This window comes from Gordionus sp. m RMFG-2023, chromosome 2 (assembly GCF_954871325.1).
Source record: "Gordionus sp. m RMFG-2023 chromosome 2, tfGorSpeb1-WG-v2, whole genome shotgun sequence".
Lineage (NCBI taxonomy): Eukaryota > Metazoa > Nematomorpha > Gordioida > Chordodea > Parachordodidae > Gordionus > Gordionus sp. m RMFG-2023.
In genome coordinates this window covers 42,757,303-42,770,045 of record NC_088776.1, presented here as the reverse complement: position 1 = coordinate 42,770,045, position 12,743 = coordinate 42,757,303, and the positions used below count along the sequence as shown (strand labels likewise).

General features: G+C 23.8%; 1 protein-coding gene across 1 annotated transcript; it reads left to right on the top strand.

Moving 5' to 3' along the window:
- The first annotated feature begins 232 nt into the window (after positions 1-232).
- On the top strand, positions 233-12,409 carry LOC135923777 (eukaryotic translation initiation factor 3 subunit H-like). The gene is made up of 5 exons (XM_065458713.1): positions 233-329; positions 374-524; positions 570-846; positions 8,497-8,791; positions 12,064-12,409. Exons 1-5 carry the CDS (start codon positions 279-281, stop codon positions 12,277-12,279), a joined length of 990 nt encoding a protein of 329 aa, XP_065314785.1. The 5' UTR covers positions 233-278; the 3' UTR covers positions 12,280-12,409.
- The last annotated feature ends 334 nt before the right edge of the window (positions 12,410-12,743 follow it).

The following is a 12,743-nucleotide window of genomic DNA, read 5'->3' as shown; positions in this document are numbered from 1 at the left end:
CCTGTAATCACTTTATTACAAAATGAAAATGACTAATAATTAACTATATTTTCCTACTAAATTATTAAATAATAGTTAGTTAATTTGTATTTGGAGGAAATATTATTATTTAAATATAGGTATATCACAAAATGTAAAAAAAAAATTTGTTACTTGAAAATACGTAAAATAGGATTGTGTTCTGACAGATGCCAATCATATTTCATTAATATATTAATATAATCGATTAAGATAAATATATTTTTTATTTTCTGCTGAACCATAATATTTCAAAAAACATGACTTCTGAAGATTTTACAAGTATATCGTTGGTCGAAGTGGATTTTATAGTTAAAAACAAGTTGCAACGTAATATTTTAACAATTCCTTTTAGGTATTGCTCAAAATTATAAAACACTGCGAGCAAGAAATTGCTGGACTTGGAGATAATATTCAAGGATTTTTAATGGGCCTTAAAGTTAAGGATAGGCTAGAAGTAACAAATTGTAGTCCAAATCCCAAAAATACTGAAAGCTCTGAAGAAAGTTTTGTTTTTACTAATTTGATTTATATCAATTTTAAATAATTAGTAAACAATTATCAAATGGATCTTATGAAGAATTTAATTAAATTAAGATTTGATACACTTCAAATAGGGTGGTATCAAAATACACCCTTAGGAAATTTTATTAATGCTGCTTTTATAGAGAATCAATTTAATTACCAAGCACAAGTTGGGGAGAGTATAGTATTGATTTATGACAATTTAAAAACTTCTCGTGGCTTTTTGGCATTGAGAGCCTATCGTCTAACACCGAAAGGTTTGCAAATTTGCTCTGAGTGTGGTGGGGACTATAGTCCAGAAAAGTCAGTATTTTTGATAAATACATAAAAAGATCTAATCTGACAATTTATATTTTAATTAAGTTTGTTAAATTTATTTTAAGATCTCATATTAAATTTTCTATTTATTTTTTAACACCACTAATCTCTAGGGTTGTGTTAATATTAAACAGAGACCTGCAGGCCCAGCCCTAAACACGGCCCAGGCTGGGCCGTATTTTAAATTTTTTAAATATACTTGGGTGAACCGGGCCTAAAAAATTTTTTTTAAATATGGCCAGGCCGGGCCTAAAAAATTTTTTTTAAAATATATTCGGGCCGGGCCTAAGATTGTTAAACCCGGGCCGGGCCTTAATATTTTTTATAAAAATTTTAACATTATGAGTTAATGGTTATAAGATTATATTATATTATAGTTATGATTAATATAATATTGGGTAATGGTTAACACACAACACCCACAGATCGATCTAATTATTAATTTCCTGCAAATTTATTCAAAGTATTAATATATTTTTTTATAATTCATATCTAATTTTTTACAACATATTTTAAATCAAATAAAGGAATATCTTAAATAAGCCCCAATATTCAAGTATTAATAATATATTTTTTATAATTCATATCTAAATTTTTAGAATATTTACCAAAACAATCAAATAAAAGAAATCATGGCACAAAATACTAATGATATAATTAATAAAATTAAATATAATATTTATTCTTTTAGAAATACAGATAATAAATTAAAATCTGAAATATGGGCTAAATTTAACATCATCATAGATGAAAATAAAAAAAACATTGGCTACGTACAATGTAAGAATTGTTCAAGTATATTATCTTATAATTATAAACATGGTACATCACATCTAAAAAGACATAAATGTGATGGTAAATCCATGAAAATTAATAAAAATTTTTTACACCTGAAAAACCAACCTATAAATGTAATATAAAATATTTAAAAATTATAAAATAAATTATATTAATATTGTGCAATTAGACTATATTTTCAAAATACTATTTATTATACATGCATTTTTTTAAATAGCGATTTATTTTTATTTTATAAATTAAATAGTAAATTAAATACAATATATTATATTCTCAAAATATTTTCCATTTGTATAAATTAAATATCAGTTTTATTTTTTTTAAATGCAATATAAAATATAGTATATGCTCAAAATATTATTACCATTTTTATGAATATTAGTTTTATTTTTATAGTAAATGCAAAAAATATAGTTATATGCTCAAAATATCCATTTTTATAAATAACAGTTTTATAATTTTTATAAATTCAATATAATATTCTCAAAATATTAGCTTTTTTCATGTATTTTTTAAATAATAAGCGATAATACTCGCTGAAAAATTTGGTAAAATACCTCATAGGTGAATTTTTTTATATACCAGTCGAATATAATTTTAAAAAATTCCGAGCCGGGCCTGAAATTTTTTTTTTTTAAATATCTGGGCCGGGCCTTAAATTTTTAAATCCGGGCCGGGCCTAAAAATTTAAAACCCCGGGGCGGGCCGTGCAAATGGTGCCTCTGCAGGTCTCTTATATTAAATATAATATCAGGGCTGATACCTTTTAAAAAAACTAATAATAAATACTATATTATTTTAATATATCTAGTATATTTATATATTTTAATTTTACATAATTCATAATGATAAATTTATGGAACTAAAGTATAATTTATTTTAAATCTTTTTATGATATTATATTAAAGGAAGGATCCAAAATATAATATTAATTTTTTTGTTATAGGGCCATCTTGTGTCAAATTAATCAAAAAACATGATTTTTGGATGACTCCTTTTGATTTTTAATTAATTTATAAAAACTGAAGTTTGTTTTACCTATAACTTGGCAAAGTTTTAATCTACTAACTTTCATATTTTTTGAAGATATCAAAGATGATACATGAAAGTTATCATGTATAGGTTTTTATTTAATGATAGATTAATAACTACAAAATTATAGATAATAAATTTAATATCAAAATGAAATACTTTTGATTAATTACTTTCAATTAACAATCAATAAAAGTATTTATGCAGTCTTTGAAGCACTAGAGATCTGTACAGGTCAGCCTACAAGCTAGTTGGATAAAAAATTTTATCAGCTAGGCAGAGGGCTCCTCTTGTAACATATTTAGTGAAGTTTCTAAAATATAATTTAGGATATTTTCTTTATGAATATTTGTACATAATGGTCAGATAACATAAAAATCTTAACAGGCCAGGCAAATATATGAATTTTATTCTATTGAATTTTTTTAAGAAATATTTTTACAATCCCTATTTTTAAAAATTTATTTTATGGCATAAAACCAATGTTTTAATAGTAATTTTTTAAAACTTTTTATAATTTTATACCCAGCTTATTCCATAATTATTCATCCTGGCTTTTGGACAACCAGGTCAAAATTTTCAAATTGCTGGAGAAATTTGGTAATAATGTTTATTTTGTGGGAAAAATTAGTGTTGTTAAATATTTCGGTAACTAACGGTATCTCGGGGAAATTTTCGATATTATTATTTTTTTATTGTTTTTTTTAAAATATTTTTTTTATTGTTTTTTTTTAAATATTTTTTTTATTATTTTTTTTTATTTATTTTTTTATTTTTATTTATTTTTTTTATTAATAAATAAAAAAATAGATAAAACTAGATATTCATAATATACTAGAGAATTAAGATTTTTTCTTGAAATTTTCAATTATTTAAGATTCTATTTAAGATTTATCCTTAAAATTTTCAATTATTTAAGATTCATTTAAAATTTTTCAAATACTAGATATTTAAGATTTTTTTCTTAAAATTTAAATTTTCTAAAACTATATAATCATAATATACTTTTTCTTGAAATTTTCAATTATTTAAGATTCATTCTAAAAATTTTCAATTTAATTTAAAATTTTGAATCAAATACTAAATATTTAAGATAAAAATATAATCATAATATACTAGAGAATTAAAATTTTTTCTTGAAATTTTCAATCAAATTCTAGATAAATAACCAATTTTTTGAATAAACACTGATAATATAGTTATTTATATATATTTTTTTCTTAAAATTTTCAATCAAATTCTAGATAATTAACCAATTTATTTCAATAAACAATGATAATATAGATATATATAATTTTAAGGAAAAACAAAAATAGTTTTATACATATTTATATCATTTAAAAATTTAATTAATTTATTTAAATTGGACATATTTTTAATTTTGCGAAAATAACTGTATTGACATATATACAAATGAGTTGAAAATTTTTTTCCATTTCTGGGTATGCTTGCCTTAAGATCCCTCCATAAACGCTCAATGCGTTGAGTATGGGTTGATATATCATTAGGTTCTACAAAATTTTGACTGATTCACTGAGTAATGGTCATAGCCATTTTCATTTAGATTGTTATAACTTAACAAATATTAAATTTTGAGATTTATCTATATTTAAATTACCCCTTCCATTTGTCCGTCATTATAGTTGAATCAGTATGGACATGTTTGCTGATTATACCTAGAAGGGTATCTTTATCTCTTTTTTCTGTATGAGAAATAAAAAAATTCCCATCATTTCTTGAAATTCCTCCTACAACCCAAATGGCATTAGATTTTAGAATCCTCCCTGTGTTATTTTTCCTTTTAAAAATATGGGATTCATCTATTTCAATCACATGCCCAGGGCCCCCTATTTTGTCAAAATTAATTGCCTGTGTATGGCAGAAAATCTTTCTAAATATAGCATACCTAAAGATACTTATCGACAAATTTTACAAATAAATATATACCATTTTCCAATGGTACATTGTGCTAACTCTATTAAAGGAAGGCTGTCGGATATTGACGTCAAGGACACAAAAAGATATATTAGATGTATAAATTTGTTAACAGGGATATTAACATTTTCAAATATAGAGCCTAATTAATAAAATAAATTTAAAAAATAATATATTGTTAAACCCTTCCATATAGAATTGCTGCTTGTACATATTTTGCATCTTACTCTATAAGATGCTGCATTTCTCTCCATTATCATATTATTATTACAACACGTGTGATTATCTAGAAGTTCGTGGTCTTTTAAAAAAGCTATGGTTCTTGTATAACAATTTATGATATATGTAAAAATAAGATATTCCATTATAATATTATAATTATGGTCTTTTAAAAAAGCTATAATTAAAAATAACAATAAATTAAAAATAACAACAATAAATTAAAAATAAATAAAAAATAAATTTATAATGAAAAATTTCCCCGAGATACCGTTAGTTACCAATATTTCGATTGGAGTCGATTTTTAAAAATGGCTAATTCAAGATTTTAGCCACAAAAATATTACCTAAGTCTTGAAATTTCGCTAATAGATGTCAAAACCTTTGTGTCGCCTATGGGAAAAATCTTCAGGCTTATTTAATACATTTCTGAATATAATATTGAGTTAGCCATTTTTAAAAAGTAGCTCAAAATGAGCCGTTTAACAACACTAGGAGAAATGTGAAAATTGAGGCAGAAATTTTTTTGAACCTTTGGCCTGGTTTTAGAAATGTTAGTTACCCCCCCCCCCCCCCCCCCACCACGATAATTCTTATAATGACTTTTTATAGATATTAACAAAGTTAGTAATGTTTTGTAATATTTCTCAAAATAGGTAATAGATACATGCTCACATATTTTTTCTTAGTATGAGGATTTATTGTTACTATGAAAAAATTATAGCCATTTCTCCAATACTTTTAGATTATTTATTTTGGCATTAAATCATAAAAAAATAGAGAGCATAACAATCTCCTCAAACAAGATATCAATATCTAGCGCTATTATTAGTATATTTATCAAATTACAATTGATAGTTTTTGTTCTTAGATCATAACATTTGTACTTTTTTGAATAAAATTATTAAAATCAAAGTTTGATTACTACTAATTGTTTTAGCAAAAAATATCTGCTTCATTTAAAAACCCTTAATTAGGGCAACAATTAAGCAATTAAAAATGACATTTTTAACAAAAGAACTGTAAAATTTATTATCAATTTTTGTATAAATATTATCATACCTGTAACATAATTTTGTGAATATGTATTAACAATTGAATATTAAAAGCATGTAGATTTCCTAAACACCACCAATTCATTTTCGAAAAATAATTTCAAAATATTTGGACAGATTTTATAATTCCCATTTAAAAATATCTTTTAAGAGGTTTGATATTTTAAATAATATCAATAGCGGGTATTAGTGATGACTATCTGATAGTGACATGCCATCTCATATCATACGGGGTGCCTATGCTTGACATTTGTTGAAATAAGAATTAATTAATGATTGTTTCTTCATAATTCAAAAATATTGAGGAGTTATTCAATGCTATGTTTTAAATAACTGGTTATAATGATAATGAATTGCTTTTGCTCAAAGTGATATATAATAAATAAAATAATAATTGCCTTATGGAAATAAATTCAATATAATTTATAATTATTTAAATGAATATAATGATAATTTTATTAAGAGAAATGAGATTCGATCTCAAGGAAATATACTTCAGTCCAGATAAAATGTTCTTATCCTAATTCCTAAAATTAAGTATGACAAACACATGTTTATTATGATGTGTTATTATTGGATAAAAGATATTATGAAGAAGGAAATTAACTTTAACGCACTAGATATGTTTTTTGAAAAAAAATTAAAATTTATTTTCAAATTGTTTCTCAAAATTATTAATTATAAATAGATTTTAATGTGGGAGTCTCCCACTGATGGGGTGAGACCTGGCAACCTGCTTGCGGGCTGTGCGGATAGGTCTCCTTAAAAAAAATATAAATAGTTTTATTGATTGATAATATAACGAAATTTTAATAAAATAATCTATGCTCTATATTTTAGGGATCTGTGCAGCTTGATCTACAGCCTAACCTCATTACAAAGGCTTGTCCCCATGTTAGGCATGGAAAATGTTGCAATAGGAACCTTTTAGATCATGTATATAATAAAATTTAAGGAACCATTTAAACGAATAATTTTTAAAAAAATGTCATCTATAGTTTAAAAAATATCTCTTTTACTAGTTTTTGTCGATTTATCCTACGTTCGTAAAGACCCTTCTTTAATTTTTTTATATTGATATAGAACGATAATAGTAATGCTTATTTAAAATTCGATTAAAATCGAAATTAACTCTAAAAGATACGCGATACGCTTTATTTTAATACTAAATTTATTAGTTATAAGCTCGTTTTTTATTCAATCATTAATTAAATGAAAACCATTACTCATAGAACAGGCCATTTTTACCTATGATATCTAAAAGTATAGGTTAAAATTTTACCCAAATTACAGGAAATTTAGAAAAAGATTAGGAATTTAAAAATATCTGTAGGTCATAAATATTACCATATTTTATATAAGATTATTAACTTTTGAGGAATAAAAAAAATTCTTAAGTTTACCAATACCACTTTACATAGGTCGATCCGATATTGTCAATGATTTTCGGTTCAACATTAATCTGATTTTTTTCGTTATACATATTTATTATATTTAATTTTTTAATGTCCTTCTTCTTTAGTTACCACCATTTATAACTACCATGGCCATAACCCAAGTCATTTAAAATATACTACTACAAATTTTAATTAACTTATTTTAGACGTATTTATTCAATTATATTCATCCCTATAAAAATATTTAAAGATTGTTAAATCATTTATTTATATAGTAAAATCATTTAATCATTTTGTTGTTCCAAAAGTATTTTTATCTTGTAGAAAGTAGTATCCCATCTAGTCTATTCATTATTAATGTAAATTGTTACAATTTTTTTTATAAATTATTTAGTTTTAAAAAGCATTCTTATAAAAATATATTATGTGTTTTCTTATTTTTTTTAATCATATTGTTAAATATTTAGCTCGTTATTTTAAATTTATTAATTCAATTCTTAAATAAAAAAATTAATATCGATGCTGGAAAAATTTTATATTAGGATGCATCTAAAAATTTAAGAATATTGGCCAATAGCCTATATTTAAAAAAAGACATACAACTGACCCGATCCGAAAAAAAATATTGGTATATATATATCCCTATAATATAGACTTAATTATTTGTGATAATGCATCAAATATTGCCTTGATCACAGGAAGCGGAAAATTAATTTTTTTACTAATGGTTTATAGAATTATTTCGCATAAAAATCAATGTAAATATCAGATCAGATATCAAATGAATATTATGAATATCGGTTCAAACTTGTGAAAAGTGAATTGTTACAATCCTATCTTATAATTTTGATCAAATTATATTAGTATTAATAAATAGATGAATATTATATCAGTATAAATTGTTTAGGCCACTATTAATAAAGATGTTCATTATAGTTTTACTAATTTTTTTTTACTTTAAAATATCAAGTATTCAATCCCCTTTAATGCTACATAACTAGTGTAACTTCTTTTAACAATAATATTTGAAAATTTGATAAAAAATATTTTTTTTTAGTTATAAGAACTAATATTGCCACATTAGATGTTTCACACATTAGGTATTTTTTTTATTAGATCTAGAAATTTAAATATAAAAAAGCAATTTTCTTACAACCTCTATCACAAATTATTATGACATTTATTTATTGCATTTTAAGAATTCAAAAGTTCAAAATCAATTACGACTCCTTATTTCAAGAAATTCCCGTTTATATCAAGACATCTAATTTAACAAATGTTCTTTTGTCTCAATTAGAAACCAATTTCAAACTAGAAGACAAATTCCCTTCTAAACGCATGTTAGACCTAGATTTCATCCCCGTTTTGGATTACAATTTGAGAACTATGATGTTAAATTTGGATGACATCAATCAAGAAAACAATAAATTGAACATGTACTATCGTCAAAATGCTAAGCAACTCAATCAAAAGCAACAGTACATTGCGAAAAGAGTAATTAAGGAACATTTTTGTTTTTTATACTTTAACCATTAATTAATGATTCTCATAAAAAAAATTAATAAAATGTTCAATGTTTTTCTAAAACTAAATAACGAATCCTCGCTTATTAGAAGTCAATTTAAATAATAATGGAATATGTTAAGGATCTCATGATGATGCAGAAAATGCTAACCAGTTATAAAATTTACAGGTAGATTATTAAAACACCCACTAATGAACTGACTATTCCTCACTAAATATAACCCATATAAAGTATTAACGTAGCGAGAAAAATGTGCAGGTATATTATATACTTAATACCTGATTCCATTGAGTCCGATCACCAGAGTTGTTAAACCGTACTTTTAAAAGTAGCGTGCTATAGCTATTTGTCAAATAATATTAGCTACTATTTTTAAAAGTAAGTAGCTTTGGCTACTATTTTTAAAAGTAGCTTTGGATATTTTTAAAAGTAGCTTTGGCTACTTTTTATAAAAAAAATTAGAAATAAATTTGTTTTATTTTTTGCTTATAATATAATTGCATAGTATGTAATACATAAAAATCAACATTTATAAATATTTACATATAATTAGTTTTGATCATATCTCTCAACATAAGCACTTGAGCGCAAGGCAGAATTTAATTTTATGTAATATTTTTAATATAAGAAAAATTATCAAAAATACTCATTTGTATTTTTAGATTTAAAAAATGCGTCTAGAGGATTTTCTATTATATTACTTTATTTTCAAAAAATAATCAATGGAAGTCGTTTTTATGGTTCTAACTAGGCCATCTTTGTCTGCTATCTCAATCAGTAGTGTCTGACAACAAAAAATTGTTGTTCCAGAGGATATAGTTTTAATCGTCATAATAAATGATGGATTATCAACCAATGACATTGACTGAATTTCAATTATAAAATCGACAATAACTTTATCAGCCAGTTTCTGAGAAATATTGGCATGTGCAATATTTATTATTAATCAATTTAGCATGAATTGAATTGGTCTTTTTGAATGTAGTCTTCCCTATAACAAAACTATTAAGATGTTTTTCTATATCTTTAAAACGGTTGGCATGAACATTTTTATAAAATAAAAATACTTTTAGAATTTTAAAATGACTATTGCCTTTAGGTGTTTTTTGAGATAGCTACATTTGAGGATATATTTTTTTACAGTTTGAACAGATAAATTTCCACTTTTTGTTTTACATTAATTTGCAAATATTTTTAAATTTTGGAATGGAAAATTTGTATTATTGTTATCAAGAAAATTTTCTTCCAGGGTTCCATTTCATTAATATCATAATTGTTTGACTCACTTACATCGATTTGAATACCCATTTGCTAAGACATTTTAAATAATTTACACTAGTTGATTTAGGTTTTTATAATACAAATTGAAAATATAAATTACATATTGAAAATATAAATTTCAATTTCAAAATAAATTATAATTAATTATGATATTATATTTAAATTTTCATGTTTATAGTTATATTATATTTAAAAAAATAGCTAAGCAGCGCGCTATTTAGCTACTTTCAAAAAAAAGGAACGCGCTAAACAAATAAATATTTGGGGAAAAAGTAGCGCGCTATTAGCTATAGCTACCAAAAAAGATAGAGTGCTACGAGTTACTTTAATAACTCTGCCGACCACCCATGATTTTTAGCTTACATTATTTTTCAAATTCAATATTAATATATGACATTAATTAAAGTAAAAATTTATTTAGAGTTTAATTTTTTAAATAAGGAAAATATAGTTTTAAAAATTGTCACCTTATGCATAGAATTAGAGGTGTGCGATGGGCAATGATTTAACTGGAACTCCCGCCAATTGCTTAAAAAAATTTAGCTTGCTCTCCCATCTATGGTTTATTTTTAATATTTGTTTGACCTGTCCGCTTTATATTTAGAAATTATCTCATTGGTTAGTTTGGTTCTTTGTTTAATTAAACTTATAAAATATGCAACAATATGAAATAAAATGTTTATTAAATATAAGCTCGTACTAATTTCGCCAGAAAAATATTTTTAACCCGACCACCTAATGTTTAAAATTTAACCTACTCATTGCATACCTCTCTTGTGTAATAGTTTTTGGATGAAATATTGAGTAAATCTGCTCAAATCGGTTTAACAACACTAGTTGCAGTTAGGCCTTCGGTGATTTAAGAAAATTTTAAAATTGCCAGGCGAAAATGAGATATTTAGCATAGTAGATAGAGCATATTAAATTTTGTTAATTATATTGTTTATTTTAGAATAATACAGTTTTTGATGTTTAATTTTTAAATTAAATATTTTAATAGGTTAAATAATAAGAGGGGTTAAATATCAATGATGTGTAGTATAATTTTTTTGGTAATTTGCCGGTACCATTTTAAACGTACATTACCATTTTCTGAATCATCAGGAAATCCTAAATAATATTATCTTATTTTTTTAAATTGGCTTCTTCTATTAGCGAGTACCTAAAAAATACGAGTCCAATATTTGCATTGATTCATCAAATATTCGATTCGAAAATTAAATTCCTTAAAAATATAAATGGAAAAATCTTAAAATTTTTTGAATGAATCTTTGAATATTTTTTCTTTAAATTTGTGATTTCCATATTGAAAATTTCTTGTCCATGAAAATTTAAAAGGTTTATTTATAAAAGATTTTATAAAAAACATATTTGGAAACTTAGGTATATAATTGATCAAAAATCTTTCTCCTTTATAAAAATCTTAAGGATTTTTTTTCAAGATCTGGAAAAATTAGATTATTAGAATTTAAAAAGTGATTTATAGATGTAGAAATAAAATAAAAAAATAAATGTTCTGTAAGATACTACATGTTAAATACTTACAAATAATTTTAAATATTTATGAATAAGTTTTAATATTTAATAACTCAAATATATATTATAAATTGAATAATATGAAAAAATCAATTATACGAATAATTCGATTGATTAATAAATGAAAAATTATTCGACGAATAATATATTTTCCTTATCCATATTCGATTCGAATAATTTTTTTATTCATATTCGGAAATTACGAATCGAATAACGAATAATTCTTTTTAGGTATATTAGCGACGATTTATAAAGATTCTTATTTTAATCAAAAAAGTGTTTTTTAAAATATGTTTTTAATAATTTACCGGTAGTTTCAATTTTTATTTTATTTTTTAAATTGGTCCATTATTTAGGATTGGTAGTTTATGAAATTTATTGCTATATCTTCTACATTTATAAAATTTTAAATAACTCCTTTTAGGAGATTGAAAATAAATCAAGAGAACTCAGTGGCCTCCCACCCTTACCTGATGAAGACATAGACAAATTATTTAAACCCTTTCAACCGCCACAGCGATTAGATTCGATCATGATTTCGGATCAATTAGTCGAATCAATCAATAATATTAATCGATATTTGACCCAAGGCATGGCTAAGCTTCTTGTAACTGATGCGCTAAAAGAGAAATCCCAATAAGATAGAAATTTATTATTTGTTAAACTTCATGATATTTTTTATGATAAACGGAATAAAAAATTTAAAAATAGTTTTTTATTATGTTATTATAGAAAAATACTAATTTTATAACAATTATAGTAAATTAATTTTCAGGTTGCTTTTTTATACTTTTACTTTCTTATATTTCATATCATAATTAAGAGAAACATTGATAAACCACGGAAAAAAAATTTCTGCAGACAATATTGAAAATTTATTTTTATTTAAAAGATATTGTTATAAATTTCATATACTAATTTATATCAGAGACCAGCAGATGTTAAATTTTTGAAGCAACCAAATTATCTCCCCTTTCAGGCCTGACCTTGTTCAATTTTATTATTTTTAAGTCTGGACTTTTAAAATTTCGATATTACGGATCTTCCTAAACTTTTATTTGGGCATTTTAAATAATTTTGGTTGTTTATAATTAAAATCGTATT

Coding starts and splice junctions, on each gene's coding strand:
- LOC135923777 (XM_065458713.1), top strand. CDS start 279: ATGACTTCTGAAGATTTTACAAGTATATCGTTGGTCGAAGTGGATTTT. Junction 330..373: donor TGGTCGAAGTGGATTTTATA/GTTAAAAACAAG, acceptor AATTCCTTTTAG/GTATTGCTCAAAATTATAAA. Junction 847..8,496: donor GGGGACTATAGTCCAGAAAA/GTCAGTATTTTT, acceptor TTGCATTTTAAG/AATTCAAAAGTTCAAAATCA.